The sequence below is a fragment of the Lissotriton helveticus genome, chromosome 10, assembly GCF_964261635.1.
Source record: "Lissotriton helveticus chromosome 10, aLisHel1.1, whole genome shotgun sequence".
Classification (NCBI taxonomy): Eukaryota; Metazoa; Chordata; class Amphibia; order Caudata; family Salamandridae; genus Lissotriton; species Lissotriton helveticus.
This window is the reverse complement of record NC_136071.1, coordinates 980,441,163-980,468,033: the sequence shown is the minus strand read 5'-3', so window position 1 is coordinate 980,468,033 and position 26,871 is coordinate 980,441,163. Positions and strand designations below refer to the sequence as shown.

At 44.9% G+C, this 26,871-nt stretch overlaps 1 protein-coding gene across 1 annotated transcript in view; it reads right to left on the bottom strand.

Annotated features, from left to right (window-relative positions):
• HEPACAM2 (HEPACAM family member 2) overlaps positions 1–26,871 on the bottom strand; it is a 497,170-nt gene that overhangs the window by 365,941 nt on the left and 104,358 nt on the right. The window contains exon 3 of the mRNA XM_078663656.1: positions 19,047–19,331. Coding sequence (XP_078519782.1) covers positions 19,047–19,331 — 285 coding nt within the window. The remainder of the gene's footprint in view (positions 1–19,046; positions 19,332–26,871) is intronic.

Below are 26,871 nucleotides of genomic sequence, written 5' to 3'. Positions count from 1 at the left end.
CCTATTGCATTTTCAATGCTTGTCATTCTATATTTTCAAGTCTGTTTGGTGGATTCCCAGTTTTGCTGGCACTGGCTGCTGGCGTTCTGGTGATATTTTGATTTATTAAAAATGGATGCCCTTCCTGTGTTACACGCCGCACAGCCCCACCTGGCACTGTTTCGCAACAGGATGCTTGAATACTATGGCACGCTGCCGTTTGCGACATTAAGCCCGGCATATGGATTATCATTTCGATTTTCCTATTTCACATGTGTCCAGCCTGTGTTTCATTGCCTGAGCTGTGATTTCGACTGGGCCCTTGATTTGTGTCTCTGCAAGACGGTGTCTCCTGACTTCGATTTTGATCATCTGATGAGTCCCTTAGTTACTCACGCGTTGGTTTGTTCTGACGAAAGGATTATGGCCTTGGCAGCGATGCATGGACTAATGGGTCATTGGAACATACTCGCAGCAGCGCAAGATTTCTTGGCACAGAGCTTTATTGAAAACTCACCGAGTTGTCCTCTGATGGTGATAGAGGCTCCGGTACTGGAAGAGCACGTATGTTCTTTCCCACTATTAAATTGGATGGCTGAACTGTTTTCAGGTGATGACAGTGACTTCCTGTTGGAGGCTGTTGCTGTATATTTTGCATATTCAGTCTTGTCCTAAAGGCTTTCCAGGTTTTTGATGACAACCCGTTTTATACTTACATAATTTTTTGGGGCAAATTGTGTATACATTTTTCACCACCCAGACCTATAGACTTTAGGGGAAGTGAGCAATGGATTGGCGAGTTGGAATTTTTAGATTGACTTATAAAAATTTTCTTCCACCATTTTTAAATTTTGACATGGCTCATCGTTCTTGAACTCTGCTTTCATGATGTGCCCCTTGCCTTATCTTATCTTATCTTATCCGTGCTCGGATCATGGGGGGATGTCATATAGTTACTGCTTACCTATATACCGTGTTAAGTTAGCATGAGCTTATTAAATGTTTAAACGCCATTTTTACCTTTTGCTGCTTCTGCACACGACACATAATTGTTGTTTTAGCTTTCAGCCTAGAAGAGCGTTGTGATTTACATGAGAATAATATGTTATTGCTCTGATATCAGCTTTGCTCGGTAAACTATGTCTGTACAGTGAGTGCTGAAGCCTCAAGGATAACTCAACACAGTATTGTTGTGAGGTCTGATCTTCGCACCTTCCTAGACATAACATAAATGCAGCTGCTGCCAAAATCTGGCTTTAGGCGCGTTTTATATTGCTTTGCTTAGAACACATGGACACACTTTATGCGGTTCGCATGCAGAGAGCTGGTGGAAGATGATGTGATCCTCTGACACTGAGATCTTGAGGTATGGGGCCGCCCTGCTAAAACCCAAAGAGACCTTCTTAGATAATAATATAATATGCTAGTTACGGAGGGTGAGAATTAGGTGTTGTTAACCCTTATTCATTTTAGCATGTTGTCATCTTTTGCCTTTTATGGGCTAGTAACTATGCTGATAACTTTGCTTCCTAAAATATGTTTGCTTATATTATCTAAGATACTGCGTTTGAGAACACTGCATTAGTAAATAAATATTTCAAATGTTCACGTGTCCTCTTTGACTCCACGTTCTGGTTTGAAATGATTGTATAACAAAAGAGTGCTCATGTGTTCCACGTTACCTGAGGTATTCTAAGTTCATGTTCTGGTTTGTCTAAACATTGAGAGTTTGTTATGACCAATGAAACACTGTAGCTAGCTCGGTAAGGGGATTTTGGGTACTGAGGTGAGTTTTGGGCCACCCTAATTCACTGAGGTTCCAAATCTCTATGCACAGTTCTGTAGGAGAACGGAATCCCTCCTACAGAGTCTCTCAAGCTCTAAATAAACGGTTGCCCCTGTCGTTGGAGCCTCTCAGGCTCTGAATCAGCAGCTGCCCCATGTAGGAGTAAGTACCGGTAGGAGGGGTGCCGGACACCGGCCTCTGGCCCCAACACCTCCCCCAACCTCCGAAGACCGAGCCCCACTCACCGGGCTCTATGGGCAACGTCTCCGCTCTCTCTCCTCTGCCGGGCTGATCCTCCACGCCGGGCAGCTCCAATCTTCTTCCGGCCGTGCTCCGGCTGCCGGCGGGATTCCCTCGACTGGGCTGCCTTGACCCAGCGCTTCTCTGAGTACCCCGGGGCTCTCCCTCGCTCTCGGGAGTCCCGGGTGCTGACGCGGCGAGGTCCTCTCTCTGCCTCCGGGGGATTACGTGGGCGCGGGGCTTCCTTCGGGAAACCGGAAGTCCTGCCCCACGGCACGCAATACGCTTCCTGACTTCCGGCAATCCCTGGCCGCGGTAGTGATACAGTTAGACGAGGGGTAGGCTCCCTCGTAAACGGAAATAAAAAGCGGGGTGGGCACCCGCTAGGGTAAAAATGCTGGCACAAGGTCCCTGGCGGGGTGGGCTTCCGCTGGGGACACAAACTACGGAAATGAGCGGGGTGGGCACCCGCGAGGTGCGAGAGGAGGGAGGGAATCCCTACGCCTGGGATTCCCTCTCGAGGAAAGGCAGCACAGCGCTGCAAAAGCCCCCTCACGCTCCACTTCTTCTGGAGGGGGTCAGAAACACAGGCCCCCTAGAAAAGGACAACCAAAGCGCTCCCAGGACAGTGTAAATAAAGCGCTCCCCAGGCGCTTGGCAAGCAAACGTTTTGGAGCAGTCCTCAGGAAGGCTGATGGGGGGGCAAAGGCTGGGCCCAGGGGCCAGCTCACAGGGCCCTCCAGGCAGGGAGGCAGTCCCCTAGTGGTGGTCCTCCTGGCACCCAGAAGCAGCAGGCCCCCCTCAAACTTGGATCAGGAACAGAACATCTTGCAAGGGGACACAGCCCCTTTTTATACACAGAAACCCTTTGTCTGGCTTCAGGGTGAGGGGAAAAACCAGTCGCAGCTGGTTTTGGAGCACTCTGTTGTGCTCTGCCACTCTTCCTATTCACTAGTCAGGCTAGGGTCATCAGACGCACCACAGGGGGCGGAGCCAGCATTGTGTGGAGAAAGCCCAACCCTATTCAGGTCCCAGGTGCACCCTTCCCTCACATTAATCATGCAGATCTCTCCACTCACCACTGGGGCAGACCCATCCTGACTCCTGGAGCCAGGCTCACCAGACAGCTCCAGCCAATCACAAGCCCGACAGCCAATTAACATTATTTATACAGACATGCCAACTTCTAGAAGTGGCACTTCCACACTAGACACAATCACGCCGCACACCACATCGCGCAGCATTCACTCTCACGAGTTCGCACATACCAAACTCGAGCCTGCACTCCCCACACATCAGGAACTAACATGGACACATACATTCCCCATGCATTCCTATGGGAGGGCAGGCCAACCTGACTACACGCACGCACTTTACCCTGGGACACAGTGGAAAAGTGCGCAGAAGCCAAAAATCACTAACACCAAGTCACAATTAAAAAGCAAAAAGTTTAGGGGTAAACCTGCCAGAAGGGTCAAGTCCAACACATACATTCAGTCATTAACATGTTAGCGTTCACGATGAAGGGAATTCAATGGCGGATGAAGCTGCCAAGGCAATAGCACCCACCGCTGCCATTGCTGCAATAACTTGCTTCAGTACGAGGACAGACGGAAAAACTCTACGCCACCCCACTCCATGACACCCTATGCCAATCCACTCTATGCCACTCCACTCTATGACATGCCACTCCACTCTATGATAAGCCACTTAACTCTATGGCCCTCCACCCTAAGAAACTCTAGGAAACTCTACACCCCTCCACTCTACCCCCCTCCATTTTACACCCCTCCACTCTACACCCCTCGCTATATGATATGCCACTCCACTCTACAAAACGCTACTCCATTCTATGCTCCTCCACTCCACACCACTTTAGTCCAGTGTACGGCACTCTATGAAATGCCACTTCACTCTCTCCTGTATGATATTCCACTACACTGTAGGCCACTCCACTCTACCACATGCCACACCGCTTTACACCACGTGACTCGACTCTATTTTATGACATGCCACACTAATCCACTCTTCTCATTGGCTCGCCACTCCACTATACTCTATGACACTCAGCTCCATTCCACTCTACACCACTCCACTCAACACCGCTCCACTCTATGCGACTCCGCTCTACACCACTCCACACCACTCCACTTCATGCCACAATACTCTATGCCCCGACACTCTACGGCACGACACTCTCCAACACTCCACTCAATGCCACTCCATCTACACCACTCTATGCCACTCCACTCTACAACATTCTACTCCACTCTATGGCAATCTACATCCCTTTGCTCTATGACACTCCACAACACTCTACTCCTCTCTATGCCACTGTATGACGCGCTACTACTCCACTATGACTCTGCGCAACTCGCTCTATTCCACTCCATGTCACTTTACTCCACTCTACTCTATGACACACTGCTCCACTCTATGCTCTCTAGGCCACTCCACTCTATGCCACTTCACTCTACCACACTCTATGTAACTCCACTCTAATACACTCTAAGACAATCCACTCTATGACACTCCAGTGTATAACACTCCACTCTTTAACACTCTACTCTATGCTATGCCCTTCTGCTGTATGCCACTCTACTCCACTCTATGACATGCCACTCCACTCCACTACACGCCACTCCAATCTATGACACGCCACTCCAATCTACGACATGCCACTTTAATCTACGACATGCCACTCCAGTCCACGACCCGCCACTCCAATCTAAGACACGCCTCTCCAATCTACAACATGCCACTCCAATCTACAACAGGCCACTCCAACCTACAACACGCCACTCAACTCCACGACACTCCATGCTACTCCGCTCTATGACACACATCTCCACTCTATGACATGCCACTCCACTCTGAGACACGCACTTCCCTCTATGCCACTCCACTCAACTCGATGACACACCACTCCACTCTGACATTCCACTCTACAGCACTCAACTCTATGGCACTTCACTCTGTGCCTCTTAACTCTTCGCCATGACACTCTACAACACACCACCCTACACCACTCCACTCAACTCCACTCTACCACACTCTACTCCACTCTACATCCCTTCACTCTACTCCCCTCTTTGCTGCTCCACTCTACAACACTCTACTCCACTCTTTGCCACTCTACTCCTCTCTATGCAACTCCCTCTATGCCACTTAACTCCACTTTAGACTCTGACACACTACTCAACTCTATTCCATTACTCCACTCTACGTGAAAGTATCCTGGCACCCCAAACAAAAAAAGAAATTATGACATTTAACATTACATGATTTGAAACACATTTTAGCACCTATAAAAACAACATTGAAAATTAAATGACAACAATCAAGGCTGAGGATAAGTTATAGTTAGAAAAACCTAATTAATTATTTGCATCTAAAAACCAACTTAAACTACAAAAACCTTGGAAATTCTAAAGTTATAGCTATAACCTAAAGTCATAGTTATAACTTAAAGTTCTAATTTCTGCCCTTCCCAAAACGTACTACACCTCGCGCATCTGCGTACACAGTGTTGTCAACTCGCTATCCACTCTGCATTAACTATAACTTGCACCTTCCCCATGTACTCCTTATTCCCTTTTCATCTTGCATCACTTACAGCTTTTTAAATGATAGCATCCATAATAAGACTCATGACATCTCAAATTACATAATTTATGAGAACACTGTGCATGGTAGAGGGGTGAGTTATAGGTAATTTAGTGTAAACTGGTTTTCTATATAAATAACTAATTATGTTTTCCTAACTATAACTTATCTTTAATCTTTGTTTTTTTATTGATACATACATATATGTCCATATATGATACATAGTATAGAGTATTAATGTGTAGTCATATAATATGGTCCAATACATTTGCCATCAAAAGGTTCCTGTGAAATCTTCAACCTTGGGGCCGAAGGCCATGTGGTTCGTAAATGTCACTAGAACACCTAGATGGCAATACTAGATCATATTATGTCACCTGTTATGTATTTTGTTTTTTACATGCTTAATCTTGTGGTACTTAGGGCTAGATGTAGGTAATTCTATTTTACCACTTCTTAAATACCGAATTTTACTGATTCGGTATTTAAGAAGTGGTAAAATAGAGGGGGGGGTATGTAGGTGGTTCAGAATCGGTAAATACCGAATCATTAAGATTCGGTATTTACCGATTCTGTAAATACCGATTCGGTAATGCCCATTGATTCCTATGGGCCTTGAAGCCCATAGGAATCCATGGGCAATACCGAATCGGTATTTACCGATTCGGTAAATACCGATTTCAGCAAGGGTGCAGGGGGTGTCACTGTGACACCCTCTAGCACCCCAAAGACGGGCATGTGTGCCATGTGGCACACAGACATGCCCTAAGGGCATTTCTGTCTGTCACATGGCTAGGTGTGCATGCACACATGTGCATGCACACCTGGATTCGGTATTTTACCACCCAATTGGATTGGGTGGTAAAATACCAAATCTGTAAGGCTTTAGGGACTCTGAAGAGTCCCACCTACATCTGGCCGTTACCGAATCGGTAAAAATACCGATTCAGTATTTTACAGAATCGGTAAATTTACCGATTCGGTAATTTTACCGCATCTGTAAAATAATGCCCCTACATCCCAAATACCCATTTACCGGTCGGTAACGGCCGAAATCGGCCGTTACCGGTCGGTAAATGGCCTCCTACATCTGGGCCTTAGTGGGAAAACGCTGTTTTCTTCAAAGTGTAGTAAACAATGGGCACTGATTCGAGTTAAAATATTTAGATGACCTTTTATGAATACATTTTTGATAAAACAATAGACAGTGGTGATTGTCACTGGATTTGTGTGATTGCCTTTGCCACATAACTTGCAGATTTCACAAAACATATCTCTAGCGCAAACAAATTGAAATAATAGTCACATAGATTGTGCCATATGCTTTACTGCATAATCCTAGTAGCCCTGACAATGGTAAGGCATTGCAAAGTGGTTTGGGGGCTGTCATTATAATGGAGGCTTTGCACTTGTTGAGAACGCACTACGAAACGGAACACAACAATGAAATTACAATTTGGAAGAATCCTTGAACTCTCATGGTATTTGGAGACCTTGGTGGCCATCTTGGGTTATCAGGTAAAAACAGCCTCATGTTTTATGGCATCTTTGCTAGACAATCGATAGAAGACAGAAGAACTTCAGGCATTATGATTGGACTTTTTCTTTCGATGCACCACTAAACTTGTAATTTTATGCTTGTCTGCTATGCAGAGGCCTCAGTGAGCGGCGGATACTATTTAGGGAGTGCATCAAAATGTTAACTCGGAGAGGTGTGAGAGGTACGAAGTAGTTTACCTAGCCACTACTTGTAGTTGTTTGAACAATGACAAATGTGCTACATGAAAATAAATTATTCATGTTTCTTTACTAGACAAGATGGGGTAAATAGGGTGCATGGTTTGGCGCCAGAGATGACAGCTACCTTAGTTTGAGCTCCATGGCAATACAGGCACCATTGTAAGATGCAGCACATCATTCTTCAAGTTGCTGTCAACTTAGGAGGGACTTGAAGCTGGAGCTGATGAGGAGGTGGCAGGTGTGATTTTCACCAGTTGGGAAAGCAGTTCTCTGCTTATTTGAGTCTCTCGCCACTCTCTCCAGCGCCTGTTTGATCGTGCTCACCATTTTGTGGATATAAATGGCCCAGAGGTGGTTGCTCATTCTCTTGACGTGAATGACAGTGGTGATGTGGGACTAAAGCCAGTAATTAAATGACTATTAAATGTCTTGTATTTAGGTATTTGTTTTTTCTGATACATTTGAAATACTATTATTTTTTCCAAATACAAATGCCCATAGGAAATGAAGGGTAGAAAATGAAGTGAAGACATGAACCACATCGGCCCCAACCAAGCCCAAAGGCAGTAGGGAGTGTAGTAAAAATCGGTAATGTATTTGATATGATGGACCTTTATACGTGGCACATTCAAGACCGTTTGCACCAGAAGATTATTAAGCCTCAAGTCGCCAACTGTTGCTCGTATTTCAAGAGCTTACTCCATTTTTCAGCCCGCAGCTCGAAGGGATCAACCGCATGAGTGCGAGAGGAGAGGTAAATTGCCTCATAAACCAGACCAATGTTTCTCTTCACTGCAGCTTTCATAACCAACACCAGGAAGAGGTTGTCCAAACAGATAATCTCGCCTTTGTTGAGAGTAGAAATTAAATGTCGCACGTCTTACTTAGTTACTACCACTATCTACGGAAGCAGGTATGAGGGAGAGAAAACTACTGCTTCAAATTTTCAAAAGAGATGAGGACTTCCCCCTCAAACACTTGACCGATAATCAGGAGTCTGTCCTTTTCCTAGCTGTCCCAAAAACACTCATGAACAATGAGGGGTAGGTTAGGATTATACCCTAAATACGTAATTTGAATAAACCGAGTTTTGCCCGGGAATATGCGCACGAGGAAACCCCTAATGAGATGAAAGACCTTTAAGGTCTTAAATCGAGTACTTTTGAAATATACTGTGTCCACAATGCCAACACGTGGGGAGATCAAATCCCCTAAAGGCAGGCAGTCGGCAAATATGCGATATTTCTTAGTTATTAAGGGGTAACATTTTAATAAAGAGGCACCTCTTATTGAAGAAAAGACTTCTATAGACCAAGATGCTAATTGGAGACCCATTGCTCTCGCTTGAGTGAGGATCTTTGTTGTATTTAAACAATCGTCATTTTTACATTTTATCCACAGCAAAAGTATTAGCTTTTGGAATAACTAAGAAGGACACAAGCATTAGTAAATTAACAAGAACTCTTCATTTTGTTTCTAAATGTCGGCCTCAGCGCCTATAAAGTAACAATCTCTTGCAATGAATGATTTTCCTGCTGGAAGCTTTAACCTTTCAAGGATGGATGGTCACAATGATGTGCAATTAACTCTACTACTGCTTCCAATGCAATCTCCCAAAACTTTGGTTGCTGGTGTAGTAAAGCAAGCCAAGAAGGATGTATCTTCATCTTCTAAATCACACTTAGCCCTGGATCACTTTTTTTAAGAGACTAAAATATTGAAGCTGTTCATTGTTGACACAAATATGAATTTTCAGAGACTTGAAGGAAAGTGGTATGTTCTTGACAGAAGAGTGACTTTGTTTTGTTCATCCCCTATCCTTGTGAATAGAAAGGGGAGTGAAGAGGGCTAAAGAGACGGGGGTATGTTCCACTTAGTAACTCATTGGGACACAAGAATCTAAATCTCCCAGACTGCAAAGTGTCTAATATTTGGGGGAACACAGAAGTTCATTCTCTTAAGTAATGATTCTACTAGGGGATTGGATAGTTAGATCCTGTTATTGCAGTCACAAAACGTTTACAACACACACCCACACAAAGAAAATAAATATCTTGAGCAGCCTTTAGCTTCTACGCGTATAGAAGAGACCCCTCACAGCCACTGAAACCGGTCATTGAACAATATGTTTACTGTATGCTGCTCATCATCAATGCTTGCCCCAAGGAGATAGGGTCGCTCACTTTAGCATGTAGATTGTTGACAGCACAAGTCTACATGTCTTGTATAATGAAGTCAGAAATATTCAGGTTTAACCCTGACTGTAAATGTCTAAAATGCATGAAGGTAACAGAGTCATAAGGGCTAGTGGGAGGGTGTCCTCAGTTAAAAATACTGAAGTGTACAAAAAAGTGATAGATGATGTGCTTGAATTGATCTCAGCCACTGGTAATAAGGGGTAGATTAGGATCGCGGTTTTCCCGCTTCCTCCGGGCCAGCGGAAGCCACCGCTGCGGAGCCTCAAAAGACCTACCGCCATATTAGGATGGCGGTGGGTCTTGAAATCTGTCCGCAGCTTTTCCGCCGCGGTCGCCTTCCGACCGCGGCGGAAAAGCTTTAACATGGCTGGCGGTGTCTATCAGACACCGCCAGCCATATTAGGAGGGTGTAAAATGTATGCTTTTCCGCGGCGGCCTTTCCGCTGTGGGAAAGCATACGGACCTTCACTTCGGGGGCCCGTTGCGGGCCCCCTGGGTGAAGGGGGTTGGGGGGTGCACATGGGGGGTACCTATGGTACCCCCCTGCATTTGCGTGCACGAAGCAGCAGGCAGCGCACGGTGCCTGCCGCTTTGTGCACGCAACTGCGATGCATGGATTTTTAACATTGAGGCGGGTGCAGCTTGAAGCTGCACCCGCCGCAATGTTAAAGATAGAGGATGTGACCGCCACCCTGGCGGTCACATGCTAATCTGAACGGAGGGAACGCCACAGCCCATGCGGACGTTCCCTCCTCCTCCTCTGGGGTCGCGGACGGACTCAAGTCCGTCCTCGATCCTATCCTACCCCTAAGTTAGGGCCCCATCCAATCCATCAATATTTTGCACACAGTGCTGCCTCAGTTTGGATTCAGACATGAGCAGATCAGTCTTGACCATGCTCCACTAGGAACAGTCCAGCCAAACTGACAGGCCAGATCCTCTCTGAAACGAAACACAAACAACTCATGATCGGTTTCGCCATGGCTGAGGCTCTCCAGTTCTGTGCAGCTTGGTTCCAGTGGTACAGTGATCATGGAAGCTCAGTTAAAAAATTATCAAGGTAATGCCCATAAGTTTAATGTGTAGTGTGTTCCCTGTGCATAGTAAAACACTACAGACATTTTAGAATCAAGTTGTGGAGGTTCACATGTTTCCTTGCACATATTTTGACAGCAATTTAACCTGGACCACTGGACAGAGCATCCCAATGAGAATGCCTCTCACATGAACCTGGATCCCAGATACGTAAACAATACCATCATTATTATTAGAGTGCTGTGCCATCTAGTCATGGGACAAAGAAGCAAGGCAACTGCCATTCTGATCTAGAAATTGTATAAATGGCAATGTGAACAAGCATTGGCAATGCTAATTGGTCTCACAATTTTCATAGGAGGTGTAACATTTGTCTGTGTGCCCTTAAGCGTATCAGTGACTCTGCCTGTGTCAGTGTGTTTATAAGAATCTTACTTACTAATGTCTTCTCCCGGTAAAGTCACCTTTGCCTGCAAAGCTGCCTAGCCTCTCTGTGCCTAAGCGTGAGTGTGATGCTGTGCCTGCTCCATCTTTGGCAGCAATGTTTAAATGTAGTGGGATGGTGGTGTTACAAGGTCCAGATATCAGTAAAAGGAGGGGGCACTTTGAGTGTGCAAAAGCCCTCACAATCTGGCTTATCAGTGGCAATCAGTGCTTAATTTGAACCAGTGGTTCCTGGTGCTAGGCACCGGCACTTAAGCCTCAAAATTGGTGCTTGTGATGCGAACACGACCCAAAAGTATTGGATCACTTTTCATGAGCACCAGTTAAGGACACATTCATTTTTTGTTGGCACTGGGAGATTAAGTGATTTGACCAGAATCACAGGATGCTGAGCCTACGTCTAGTCTCGACCCTGGTTCCCCAGCTCCGAAGTTGGCATCCCTGGCCATTACGCCACATCCTCTCCCCACTTGTATGGTTTCAAGGTTAGTAGTTAGTTCTGTTTTAGTTAGTGTGACCTCAATCATGTGCCTGTACTCAAACTTAATTAAACCATGGTAATCGCTATTGGATCAAACAGTCTTACAACCTGCCGCAGCAGGCATTGCTGGCAATTAATTGCCCACATCAGCATTTTAGATATGGGAATAACAAGCATTTGCAATGCAATAGGTCTCGCAAATACTGAAAATTTGAACTATTGCTGCTACAAAGAATAATGTAATGCCAATAACTCAAACTTTCAGCAATGCGAGACCTATTGTATTGCAAATGCTTGTTATATCAAGGTTTTGGAATTTGGTGCTTTGCTTCCTTACCTTCTCACTGTATTTAGCCTATTTTACTAGTAGATTTCCATAACTAGTCATGGTGCGAGTAAGAAATTAAATTACGGGTTGAGTGAGGTAAACCCCTACTCAAGCAGCAACCACAAGTTTCTCACAAGTGTTTCTGTTTTGTACAGAATTAATTGACAAATGTAGCATTTTACAGGCCTATTTTATAACTCTGTTTTTTTTATTACAATGAAAATTAGGTTAGATGTGACACATATTTTTTTTAATATTGGATTACACATGTTCAGCAGAAAACAAGGGGCATGCCTCCCCTTGAGGGGAACGGCTTGCTGCAATAAACTCAGGAGAAACTACATCTCCTCTTCCCTTCCCGCGCCGTGAGGGCAACGGCTGCTGGCTACATTCCTGACGGTCCGGTCGCAGCGGGAACTACATCCCCCAGCTGCCCCAGCCGCCAGCCGCCGGCGCATCACCTGTGACGGCATCCCGGCGCCCGAAGGCGCTACAAGTGTGAGGGGCGCCGAGCGAGCTGGTGGGGCACTGACTAGAGACACGCGCCGTGAGGGGAACGGCTTGCTGCAATAAACTCAGGGGAAACGACATCTCCTCTTCCCTTCCCGCGCCGTGAGGGCAACGGCTGCTGGCTACATTCCTGACGGTCCGGTCGCAGCGGGAACTACATCCCCCAGCTGCCCCGGCCGCCAGCGCACCACCTGTGACGGCATCCCTGCGCCCGGAGGTGCTACAAGTGTGAGGGGCGCCGAGCGAGCTCGTGGGGCACTGACCAGAGACACGCGCCATGAGGGGAACGGCTTGCTGCAATAAACTCAGGGGAAACGACATCTCCTCTTCCCTTCCAGCGCAGTGAGGGCAACGGCTGCTGGCTACATTCCTGACAGTCCGGACGCAGCGGGAACTACATCCCCCAGCTGCCCCGGCCGCAGGCGCACCACCTGTGATGGCATCCCTGCGCCCGGAGGCGCTACAAGTGTGAGGGGAGCCTGCCGCCACGCGGGACGCGCGCGGACGGCGCCGTGCGGAGCCCGGGCAGAGGGCGGGCCATCTGTGGCCATCAGGGGCCAGCAGAGACCGGACCGGGCCACCCCTCTTGGTTGTGGAAATGGGGAAACGAAAACATAATACCGTGGAAGGTGAAGGTAAGAAAGCTAAAGTCCCCAGGAAATCCGAGTCCATAATATCTTACCTCACATCGGCAGTAGGGGTTCTCAGTGCAGAAATTGCCAATGCCGAGAAAGAACTGGGTTTGGACGTTGTATCTATCTCCCAGAAAGTCTCGGGTGACGCACCACATTTGGAGCCTGCCCCCCCGACTTCACTTGAACCTATTGTAGTGATTGTGAAACCGCCACAGATTGCTCAGGACAATCTAGATGGGTCTGGGGCTCCTGAACAGGATAATGAGGTGCACACTCAGGGTCAAGACTGTATTGGACATGAAGGGGTAAGGGGGAAACGAAGGTACTCTAAAAAAAAACAAAAGCACAATAACGTTAGCTTGCCCTCAGATAATGCACCCCCTGAAATACGACTCCCGGACCACTTGGCAGACTTGGTGGAACACTTATTCGAATCACGGCTGGAGCCGGTCCTTGTGAACATTGGCAAAGACATTGTGGATACTCTAAACTCCTGTGTGGCCAGCCTTTTAAATAAATGTAACCATATTGATCGTTTTATAATGGAATACAGGGCACAACATCCTAGGGTAGTAGAGTCGCGAGAGGCACGGGAGAGCCTCAACTCACAGACTGTTCAATTAGAAACTGCAGAAACTCTAACTGTGTAGCTACCAACAGCGCAACCCTAAGCGTAGAGAAGCTGGGGACTAGGGAGGAGAATAGTCATAGTGGGCAGCAGACCAGCTCTACAGAATCCTCTTTAAAGGAAGGAGTTGGGTTAGCAGGTCTTAAACCTGTCCTAGGCCATACAAAGCTTACCTCTATCCGGGGCCCTACTTTAAACCTCCCACCCGATGCGGTGCCCCTAGTAGCAGTTCTAACTGGGGTGCCTCAAATAAATATAGGGGCAGTGGAAACCGATTTTGACCTACTGAGGAAAGCTAAAATATGGTGTTCCCAACTTAGCAGCGGAGGAGCTGACATTACCTCGCACGTTATTTCTGCTAGACGGGTTGGGTGGGTAGGGAGGAGAACCAAATGTATGCCCGGCGATTGTGTGGTAATAAATTTTAATTGCCCAAACATGGCTGACAGATTGTTCTGGGACGGATCAGAAACGGTGGGTCCTGGTATTAGACCTCTCCCCTGGGCTATTTCTACCCCCGGTACCCCAGTCAAATAGAGGCCCTCTTAGACTAGATGCCCAAATAAACACACTTCCCCATTTTGACACAGCTGTTACCAACATAAATACACCCCAAGTTTCTAGGTTAGTAGCCCATAATCTTAGAGGCCCCCACCCCGAAATGGCCATTACCAAAAATAACTCCTACCAAGCTCAACAGACATCATTGAGGAAGGAGGGAGGGAGCCAACATCCCCAATTTACGATGGGTACCTCTTCTAATCTTAGGTCTACATATTTAATTTTATCAAATAGGTTTGCACCTCTCTCTCACATGGACGTTAATGATTGACTAAACAAAACTGAACAAGTGTATCTAGGTGGTTGTAAGGCGCCAGCCCATTCCTCTATGCGTAAATTCCTTAGTTGGAATATAGCAGAATTAAAAAATAAATGTGCTGATGAGAGATGGAGAAATGTTGTCACACAACACGTCATTATCGCCTTTCAGGAGACCTGGGACACAGAAAACAGTTTTTGCCTTGATGGGTATTCTAGTTTTGCCGTTAAGGCAGTCCCAGGGCTAGGGGGTAGACCCAAAGGAGGACTGCTTACGCTTATTTCACGCAAGTTAGGTGGTTCCTTCAAACAGCTTGAGCTGCCCTCAGCCAACATACTAATTCTGGAATGGATAGGCCCAAATCATTTTACTACCCTTTTGATCAATTTTTACAATGCCATGGAGAAGGACCAGTGCAACCTACATCTTAACTCTTTAGAAGGTTTTTTAGAGGAATATAAATCCTCACATAACACTGCATTCGACACCATTTTGATGGGAGATTTTAACATTCATCCGTGCAGCTGGGATTGTATGGCAGAACAGGTGACGGGGCCCGTTGGTTCCATCTCCACACATTTCGAGCATAGTCCAAAGGGGGAAGCTCTTGAGGGACTATTAGCCACCATGAACCTGTTTGAGGTAGATGGTTTTAGGGGGGAGGATAGGGTTCCGACCTTTAAAGGGAGAAACTCAGACACTGTAAGATTTTATCTTTGTATCAGTAAGACTGATAGCAAAGGTAATTTCATACGAATTAGTAGTTTCTATTTTCAGTGATAATAATCCCCTTGTTCTGGCTCTGGACCTTGGGGATGTAATAATTAGACGAGATTTAAACACTGTATCTACTAACACCCTGACCCCCAAGGCCCAGGCCAGGAGACTAAATTGGACCAAGGTCGTCCCAGATACTTTCATGTCGGATCACCTTGTTAATGCCGAGCTGGACTTTGCAGTTTGTTCAGACAACACAGCTACCGGTAACAACATCATCGGTGCCTATGTTGCCATTTGCACCAGAATTAACAAGGATTTAAAAATCAATTCTAGGCAGAAAGGGTTCAATCACCCCAGGTGGTTTGATGCCAAATGCTCTAAAGCACACACGGATCTCTTGCAGGCCTTAAAACTAAAACCTCGGAATAGAGAGCTCATTTCAGTGATGAAAAAAGCATATAAGCTGGCCATATCCTGTAGGAAAAGGGCCATCAAAGAGGAGGCCTGGAACAATCTGATCTCTATAGATATCCGGAAGGACAGCAGTAAATTTTGGGCCACAATAAATCACCCTTTCTTTAGTGGGGATGATAACACGGTATTGGACTGTGTGATCCCTGACAATTTATGGGTTTCACACTTCAGTAGGATTTATGATACTGAGGAGTGTTCACCCGTAACAGTCACGGATCACAACCCATTGAGCTTAGACCATCCCCTACACTTCGAGATGGCTGAGGTTCAAAGGGCGATAGAAGAGACATAAAAAAATAAGGCTCCAGGGCCAGACGGAGTCCCAGCAGACCTTTATAGGACCCTCCCAAAACTCTGGGCAAAGATTCTTACAAATGTTTTTAATTCATTGAGTAGCAGTGGATTTCCATCATCCTGGGCAACATCGACTATAATTCCCGTGTTTAAAAAAGGTTTGCGGAGTGACCCCTCCTGTTATAGGCCCATCTCCTTAATTGACTCTGCCGTTAAAATCTTGGGCAGAGTCATCCTGCATAAAATGGAAGATTACCTAGAAGAAAGGGGAGTCCTCTCCAACCTACAGTATGGGTTTAGGGCAAAGAGAGGAACTTTAGATCAGTGCCTTAACCTCCAGATTCTTATAAGTAAATACACCCAGGCGAAGGACGGTATGCTTTATGTGGGTTTTATGGACCTTTCATCGGCCTTCGACTTGGTAAACTGGGCAAAATTGTGGTTGATTTTATTTAACTTAGGCTTCGATCCCTCCCTGGTTACCTTTCTAGCGACCCTTCACCAAGGTCTCCAAGCAACAATTAGAGTTAACAAAGAGGGGGGTTGCACCAGTTATTTTAACTCCAAGCGTGGTGTCAGGCAGGGGTGCATTTTGGCACCCCTGTTGTTTACTCTATATATTAATTCCTTGGCTGAACACCTAGAGGGGGCTACCTTGGATGTCCCGCGTGTGGGAGACTCTGCAGTCCCGGTCCTTCTTTATGCGGATGACGCGGTTCTACTAGCCCGCACGGGACTGGGACTGCAGAGACTCTTGGACGCCTTTGGTAGTTTTATGGGGTCCCTGGACCTACAGGTAAACAGTAAAAAAGTCTCACGTTATGGTGGCAGGCAAACGTCGTAAGGCACAAAAAATAAAATCCTTCACCTGTAATGGGGCCGTGATATCCAGGGTCCCGTTTTTTCCATATTTAGGCGTCATTTTTGACGAAAAGGGTACTTGGACCCCTCAACTAAATGCTAAGAGTTTAGCTGTTGCAAGTGCATCTTCTGCCCTCCTGGGTTTTGCGAAGCGTTTGGGCTCGAGGCCCATAGAAGCCCTTTTAACAGTATATAAATCTAAATGTTTGTCTATTGCACTGTATGGTGCCTCACTTTGGGGCTATGTCTCGTCAGGCAAAATACAGATCATCGAAAACAAGTTTTTAAGGTCACTATTAGTAGTCCCTCAATCTACTCCTGTATTTTCCCTGCACTCAGAGCTAGGTCTGAGGTTTATTACGGACCTTATACAGTTGGCCCCTCTGATTTGTTGGATTAAAATCTGGCTCAATAGTGAGATCACCTTAAATCATTCCATCTTAAAAGACTGTATGGCGCTAGACAACTTTAATAAAAATACCCTGGCTAGTTTATGTCAGAAACACCTTCTGCAAACTGGGTCGACCGGAACTGTATTCATCGCCTAATTTGCTACAAAAGTGTGACTTAGAGCGGATTAAGTTTAATTTCTTAAGTCGGGTGGAGCAAGAACGGGAGATGGTAGAATTGCAAAAACCTACTGTCAGAGCTAATTTTGTTCTGAAGACATCACCACTCCTTGAACCATATCTTAGGACTGTATCAATTCCTTTCCACCGTCACCTTTTAATCCGATTTAGGCTTAATATTGCCCATTTCTCTCTGGGCCATTTTCCAGTTTGGGGGTAGACCTGAGTCATCAATCCCATGCAGTTGTGATAACTTTTCAAGCCAGACTTTGATGCATTTTATTATGTTCTGTGACCACTATGCCGATATTAGGAAACAGTTTCTGGTACCACTTCTTAGAGAAGCAGGGTTTATACAAGCAAGGCCCACATTAATATACCTACAACTCCTGGGTAGTACACAGGTGATTTACGGGGTTGAATGTTTCCTGGTGGCTGCGGTCCGAAAAAAAGCTAATAGACTAGCGGCATTAGAGACTGTGGAATGATTAGAATTCTACTGCTACTGAATTTTTTATCTTTTGTATTGTAACTTTTATGAATTCGATGCTCATTGATGATGAAATTGGTTTTATTGTATTTTTAAACAGAAATGTACTATTGTCATTACTTTTATGATTTTAATTAATCGAATAAAGTGTTATTTGATTTGATTTGATTTGAAAAACACCAACACAAAACCCAATAGAGACGATAGCTTTTCATCATTTATCAAATTCCATATACTGGAGGAACTTGGGGCCACATGTATGACCATTTAATTTAGCGACTCATAGTTTGCAAGTCGCAAGATAAAATGTAGCGATTCCCAATGGGCTCGCAAATGACCTACCTCATTGATATTCATGAGGTAGATCGCTATTTGTGACCCTTTGTGAATGGCCTGTTATCACAGGGATGGTGGCCTGCTGGGGTCAGCAGACCACCATGTCTGTGATTCCCTTTTAAATAAAGCAATGTTTTGCTTGAATGCAGTCCGTTTTCCCAAAAGGAAAATGGGATGCATTTAACAAAGAAAACAAAAATTTCCTTTTCATTTTTTAAGAGTAGGCTGTGGTGTATGTTTTCGCTACCATTCACAAAGGGGAAGAGGCTCCCTCGGGACCCCTTCCCATTTGCGACTGGCCTACCACCTACTTGAAGTAGGCGGTAAACTGCAATTGTTTTGCGACCACATTCCGGTCGTAAAGCAATCGTACATCCCCCTGCGACTCGCTATTAGGAAGGGATGCCCTTGGCACACCCTTTCCTCATTGCGACTCGCAAGCTCTATTTTGCAAGTTGGTAATACTGTTTGCAAAATAGGGTTGGTACTTGGCAATAGCCGTTTTAGTGGTCGCAAGCGGGCCAAATCTTCATTTGCGACTGCTAAAAATAGTCGTACATGTGCCCCTTAGCCGTATCCAAACCATTGGCATTTGGATAGCTGGAATTTCAGCTGGGGCTGGATATGAATATGTTGAAGAAAACAAAAGGGTGTAGTTGGACTCTTGATTAAAAATATGTAATGGCACAGTATACATGTGAGACTTATTTTCAGTTTTAATAAAGAAGTCTTTGTAATGAGCATGAACTGTTTGTTTTACGCAGCTCGGAAAAGAAACCAGCCTTTTGAGCACTGAGGAACTCAGGAATCTCACCACAGAGCATCACCCCAGTGCCTGAACATGAAGTACAACATAAATATTTCCTACTCACAAAAGATGGTTGGTGTGAGCGGCTCGCTCTCCATCTCGCTGACAGGGTTCCATGCCAAGCAGCTGTAATTACCAACGTCCTCTTTCATGACAGGTGCGATGAAAAGTGTGTCATTGTTTGGTGAGAAGGTGTAGCTGGGGCTGGCATGTAGGGGTTGCCCATTCTTCAGCCACTGGTAGGAGACCCGGGTCCCATTCCGAACTGAGCACACCAAGGTGATGTTTCCTACATACTCCACAGCCCCGGAGGTGGGCTCACTTCGAATCACAGGCTTCGTCACTGGAACTGCAAAAGAAGGGGCACAGTTCAGTTTAATATTCAGTTCTGATATGTGGCAGTGTATGTGCCCAGTGACTTGTTTAGGTGTCTTTGGTGCTAATTTGCTAAATTTCATGTGGCTATTTATGTTGCCATCTTTTTACCCGGTATTACAAGAGGTCATTGTAATTCTATTTATATAGCGCTTACTACCCCAGACGAGGTTTCAAAGTGCTTTTCTGCAAGTAGCAAGTTACTCCAGAACCCAAAAGGATTAGTCGTAGATTAGTATAGGGAAATATGAGTTCATTTGAGTGGTCTACATGTGTGTGTTAGTTGGATTGAATAGGATAATGCATGGACAGAAGAGGGAAGAATCTTGAAAGTGTTATTCGGGAGATCATAGTAGTAAGATGAAGTTTGGGATAAGTAAAAAGGAGAGGTGGAGGAGACAAGCATCTCTAGAAAGGAATTAGAGAGATCCTAGTAGTAAACTGAGGTTTGAGATGAGTCAAAGGAGGATTATATGATGGAAGAATTTAGAAAGGGTTGTTTGGGAGATCACAGTAACAAAATGAGGTTTGGGGTGATCCAGGAGGGGTAGAGGAGGGAAGAGTCTAGAAAGGGTTATTTTGGAGGTCATAGTAGTGGAATGAGGTTTGGGATGAGTCAGAGAGTGGAGGTAGAGGATATATTGAGAGAGGAATAGGGTGAGACAGAGTAGTGCAATGGAAATAGTGCAATTTTGTCCTGATTAGATGTGCAAAATAGCATTTATGAAATTTACAACTGACAAAAACATTAATACCGCGTGGTGCAGTGGATGTATGACGTTACAACGCATACTTTTACCACGCATACCTTTACAACGCGGTTTTTACCACGCATACCTTTACAACGCATAGCGCTTAGAGGTGCTGGATAGTGGTAAGTATAATTTTCTATTCCAACTCCAGTCCCCGTGGACACTAGGGAAGGTGTTGGATAGAAAATGAAACGTATTCCCTATCCTAGAGCGCCCCCCAGCGCAATGCGTTGTAATGGTTTGCGTTGTAATGCCTGCGTTGTAATGGTATTGCGTGGTAAAAAATGCGTGGTAAAGGTTGTATAAAGGTGCAGTTTATGTTGTCTGGTCCTTAGATTAGTTTTATTAAATAAGTAACTATAATAATGTCCACAGAGTTCAGGCCTGGAGACGGTATGCCAGTTATACATCTGTACCACAATATCTAAGGAAAAGGGGAACATACGCATGCAAATGGCTTATTTAGACAAAACTCAGTTATAATAGTCAAAAAACTTGTATTTGTAGTTGTAAAGCTATGTAAAAGTTGACTTCAATGTTGTATAATATTGCGTGGCAGTAAATCTGCTCTCACTGAGGGGCAGTGAAACGATCGAAGGCAGAGGTGCCCTCAAAGGTTTTTCAAACCCACAAACGTGTGTATTTGGGAGTATTCACAAGCTTTCTTCTCTGCCCATTTCCATCTTATTAAGAGATTTACTGATATTGAAGCAGGAATAAATCCGTTTCACTGGTGGAAAAGGTAAGAGAAAAGCCCAAAAAGTGGTGGAGGGTGGGAGAAGGAAAATATTTCCAAGGCTGAGGGAAAATGTTAGCAAGTTCATTTGTACTTTGTTCGGTGATTGCTCGAGCATATGTATGTGTATGTTTGTCCATGCGAAAATTGAATATAAAAGAGGATTTTGGGAAAAGTGTGACTGTTGCAGCATTGCAGAAGTGTTCTGCACATTTTTGTAACTTCCAGAGCTTTGTAAATCTATACCCACATTGGTGCAGTGGTTAATTTGTGCTGGTGGTTGGTAGATCTCACTGGTGATTATTTCTGGGACTCATTTGTGTTAGTGGTTGTTGGGGCGGAGTACCGGACTAACATAAACGTTCTGTAGTTTCAGTTCTGGATTACCAAATAGGCAAAGTAGGCACTGGCCTATAGGCACCACTCCTTTTAGGGGCCCACGACAAGGGATCAAAATACAACTTAAAGAAAAGAAACCAGAGACATCACATTAACATAACAGTTTGTATCTAAAAAGCTCATCTTCTGGCAGCTGTCAGTTTGTAAAACATTCCGGTGCATTGGGTATTAGGAGATAATTTGAGAGGGGGGGGTGTCTAAATTTCGACTGCCTTGGGACCTAGACAGGGTTTATTCATTCACTGTGTAGTTTCACTACAATGCTATGCTTTACTGCATTAATTTACATCGTAGCAGATCATCTGTTTTTTATTACTAATATACATTTCTAGAAGAAACAGCATTTTGTAATATTGCTCAGTTGTATTTCTGCAGTGCTGCAGCAGACTACCTCAGATGCCAAAGCTTCAACTGGACGGGCCACGTCCATAAACTGAAAAAGCCACCTTCCATTGGTTGATTCAAAGGGTGGATCATGGCAGGTTTCTTTCTGTGTACATTCTTCGTGAAAAACTGTGCAGGACCCAACCTGGGCATAGCAAAGGCTGATTGCATACTTAAAGAATATGATGCTTCAGTGGATATGTTTTCCATTATGATGGCCAACTGCAATCAGGATGAATTCTGACTTCTCAACAGTCCTTGGCATAACGCAGGCCCTTCAGTCATTTGAGATGGTCGAATAAAGGACAACAAAGAACAGGTGCACTAGGCTACTTATGTCTCAACAACCCCTATTTCCCTGGTGGACCCCATTAAGGACTACGTTTTATGGTTGCCATCAATCATTAGTAGTACAATCAACCCAATCATTACTTATGCCAACTTTATCAAGATATTTTAGTCAATGTCATGCTGGAGTCCTTATCTACAAATACCACTGATAAAAGGGGTGATTGAGACTGTATCCCGACCGTGGAGCTTGGCTCTAATGGTATATAAGAAATGGGGTGAAGGTCGTTTTCAAACGGGGGTACCTTGTTTATCAAGATTGCTGTCAGCTTTTCCAAAGTGTAAAGGTAATAGGTTCTACTCCACTGCGGTTCCAATGTTGAAATGCTAGGGGCCTTCCTCTTCTGAGCCACTGTCAATCTACCCACATCTTAGATACAATCCCACCAGTTGATGTTGACAGTGGATAGAGCCCCTCGTCATTCACCTCCCCAACACAGCGAAAGGATCCAGTGGCAGCTGAATGTTAGTAACAACTTTGACCTCCTACAGGACCTGTGACCAAATACCTTACACACGACCACATGTCCACCACATATATCAATGTATGTACCTATTTCATAACACCCCTGCAAACAACTGCTCGAACCGTCATACATTGCACTCAAACTGATCGGCAACAAGTACCACCTTAGCATTATTTTGTACAGTTTCCCCTTTGTGTAGGACAGATAGAAGATTTAGCCGTCCTTCTTCAAATGAATATCGGTGAACCCTCTGGTATTTTTTAATCCATATCCCCCAGACCACTTCTGCTATAATTGGAGTGTTAGTAAAGATTGGGCTCGTTCCAAAGCGCTACATGAAATCAGGATAGCCCATGTTGACTCCCCTGTTGATAAACCCCTTCTATTTTGTTCATATCTCTACTTCCTATGAAACTCTCCCCCAGTGAACGTGCTCAATGCAACAGTTGTGTGATTCTATACAGGTCATGTGGTCTTAAGAAAAAATACTCAGTGCATTGGTCTCTATTCATGGACGAAATTGGGTTATTGGTTGAGGGGGTGAAAGCCCTACTCAGACACAGTCCTTGTCAGGGTGAATCACAAAAGTCACTAAATTACCTTGTGCTTTTAAACCTCTGATTGCTCGGCACAAAATCAGACAGGCTTAACTTTGAGGGAAAGTGTAAAGCATGTATGCTATTCAAAAACAGTAATAAAATGAAAACACAACACAAGAAAAATCCAACACCAATACAGAAAAATAGAGAAAAAATGTATAAATAAAATGACACTTAAGCTAATTGAATCCAATTAGTAGAACTGGTGTCATGAATTTTAAACGTTTTTAGTGTGATAAGCCCAAAACATCAAAGCGCCAACCACGGGTACCTGGTTGCTCGAGAAAAAATTAAGGTTGACTACGATGGAGTGCAAGTAGGATACACAAGGTGAATTGGGCCCCTTTTCGGCTTACCTTTGGACTCAGAAGAAATTTAGAAGAGAAGTGCCTCAGAAGGTTGAGTTCCGCAGGGTAAGGCAACAGGCTATGATTAAGGAAGAGGAGGAGGCATCGTCGTTAGAGTTGCAGTGAAGATTTTTACCGTCCGACGTTGTCACTTTTTTGGGTGATGAAAATCTCCAGCAGGGCGAAGCGCAGGCAGTAGCTGACGTGGACTCCACAAGGCCGAACACCTTCGCTGAGTGGTCCTGTTAAACAGCATTTGCTGCTGCGGAGAAGACCATAGTGTTTGCTACTGTCGAGTCAGTCCAACCAGTGATGCACCTTGGGCAGATCGGTGGGCAGGTAGTGCTGATCATATTTTGATTCGCACAACACTTTTTGGTGAAACATTTCCTAAGACTTCGGGTTAGGCAGGAGCAGTGGCACCAACCCCACTACCAAGCGTCCACGGCCTGGGGGGGCACCACATGGGGGGGTTAGAACACACTTCAGCGTAGACCAGGTGCAGTGTTCAAGGTCTCTGGAGTTTTTAAAGTTCCTGTAGCTCCCATGGGAGGCCAGTCTGCTCCTAGTTTCAAGGAGATGGTCCAGTTCTCCTTTAGGCAGCAAGGCAGGCTTCTAGCAGCAGGGCAGCCACTGGGGGTCCAGACAGTCCTTCTGAAGTCTTCATCATCTTCAGGAGTGTACTGAAGAGGTGTTCTGATGGACCGATATTTACACCCGGTGCCAGCTTCTGCAGTGGGGAAAACCCTGCCCTATCCCCAGTTCCGGTTCTGGAAAGTTCTTCTGCTTTCTAGGGTGACGAAAGCTAAACTGTCAGCTACCTTTTTGTGTGTGTTGAAGGCAGCCCTTTGAAGTGCAGGTGGGGCAGGGAACAGCTCAGCCCCCAGACATCTAACAGGCTTATCCCACTTTGTCTCACTGTTTGGGAGGAATGCACATAGCCCAACAGTAGAGCCATTTACAGTCATGTGACCTAGGACACTGGCTGAAGGCGCCAAACGGTTAGGGCAAGAAAATGCAAAATTTCTAAAAGTGGCATTTTCAGAACTGTGACTTAAAATCCAACTTTGCCACACAGAATGATTTAAAAGTAAAATTCATTTGAGTCCAAACATGATATTCCTACCTGCTCCCAAACAAAATGTAGAATTTATTAAATATACTAAGATAACCCATTTTTATCAAATGGGAGAGAGATGCCTTTTATAGTAGTGAAAATGAATGTAGGAGTTTTTCATTAATAGGTTATGTAAAACTTAAACCCACATGTCCCAGTATTTAAATACAATGCACACTGCCCAAAGGGCTTTTTAGGGCCTACCTTAGGGGTAGCCTATGTGCATTAAAAAGGAAGGTTTAGGCATGGCAAAAGGTTTATTCTGAAACAACAATGGAGGAGTACCCCCTGGGAAAACACAGAGAAAAAACCTCTGCTTCTAGAGCTTAAAGCTCAGGTCAGCACAGTGTGCCCCAACCTGTTACCGGACAGTGCATGTCCTTATAGAAGACCCCTCACTCACCAACCTAGTTGGTGACATGCTTCATCATCGGGGTCCCACCCCATAGGCCGAGTGCCCACAGGGTGTGCTGCGACACCTGACTACAGTGGAGCGGGTTTCTTTTTCTTTTATATGTGCATAAAAATTACAGTGACAAGTGTGTTAAAAAGGGGCCAAAACTACTCACTTCAAGACTTTATTCTTGAGTGCTTGAACCCCTATAAAATCAGTGTGGCACCCGTGCCTAATTAGGTAAGCTTTGGTGTCTCAAAAAGTGTAATACGTTAAAAATAGCGAAGTGTGCTATGTGAATATTACAAGAAAAATTAATAATAAGGTCTACATGTTTCAACCATTGAAGTGATTCTTAGGTTTTCGTCAGGACCGTGGTGATTGAACTGGGTGGTCCGCACGCGCTAAGGTGCACCATGCCCTCGTTCAATTTGAAGACCGCAAAATTGCGATCTAGTGTAAAAGGGTGTGTCTTTTCCTCATTCAGGAGAAAAACACTTGAGGCGGTAACTACCGCTTCATGGGCATCTGAACTTCCAAGACGGCAAGTGCCCGTCACTTGCGGCTTCTGTTCGTCTCGCGGTAAACCTACTTGGTTACTGCTCGAGATCCCCCGTTCTCCCAGGTCAAAGTGGCAGTTTAAAACTGCACTACTGGCTGCAAAGACAGTCTTGAGGCATGTTTTAATGTGCTACTGTAGTGGGAGGCACAATGAGTGAAGCAGATCCACTAGTAGCATTTCAATTACAGGTTCATGTGGTACCATGTACTTAATTGTACCAATCCGGTGTAGGGCGATTTTTCCATGTTTTAGGGAGGGATTACAAGCACTTTAGCACTAACTAGCAGAGGTAAATTGTACAGAGTCCTAATGCCAACAAAAAGGAATTCAGAAAACTGGAGGGATGAAGGCAAAAAAAAGGTTTTGGGGGAAGACCATACCAAGGATTTCACATCCAACAATTCTTTAGTGTTCCTCTATCATTCAATATGCCCAAAAGTATACCATGACCGTCAGCCTAGGTTGAGTATCTGTTGTGACTCATCCCTGGAAATCCAGGTTTCTCTTCTGTGCACATAATGGCAACCAGAACAAGTCAAATAACGGATCCCTATAGGACTTTTTCTCCATCTGACAACAGGGCTTCTCTTTAACTGTGAGAACCAAGTCATAGCTGGGGCTAATTATGCTGCTACAATACATCAGTGGATATCTGGAGCCCCAACTCCTCCATTGTATAGAGATGTGTAGAGCATGGCTTTTTCCACCCAGGCGATATTATTAAAAATAAAACTTCACACCTTTTTCTGCATTGTTTTTAGTACTTTTTGTGGTAAGATCAAAAGTTTGTTGTAAGTACATATAGGAGTCACAGCAAAAAGGGCATTTAGGCACTATTAATTCAGTCCGGCCATGATTTATTTTTCTGTGAAAAAGGTCTCTAAAGGTGGATGGATATAAAAAAAATATGTTTGATTCACTTTCACTGGCAAGACCACTCCCAAGCATTCCACCTCAGTCGGAGACCATGTCTTTAAGTGGCTGTTCACTTCTATCAGCACTACCCCCTTTGTTGCCCTACCCCCATAGTTACAGATTTGCTATAGTTAGTGTAACTCCAATCAATACAGTTTTACCTTGTTTCCCTGCCTCCAACTGTGCAGTGAGCTCAGGGTTTAAATTCACTTTTGAATGAAGAGTTCCGTTGTCAAATATAGATGGCACAAGGGGCTCCCTTGCCTTGTAACTCTTGGTAAAAATATGACTGTTTTTATCTTAAACCGAAATCTTTGGCACATTTTGTATCAGCCTTTCTCATACTGTGTTTAATGCAAGTTTAAAACAACGACTTACATATTCATAATGCTTTCTGCCACAGGTTGGGACATCGAAGTCCTAAAAATACACAAGTCACTATTCTCCACTGCATCAACCAGGATTGATGTGGCTCTCTGGTTACACACAGACAT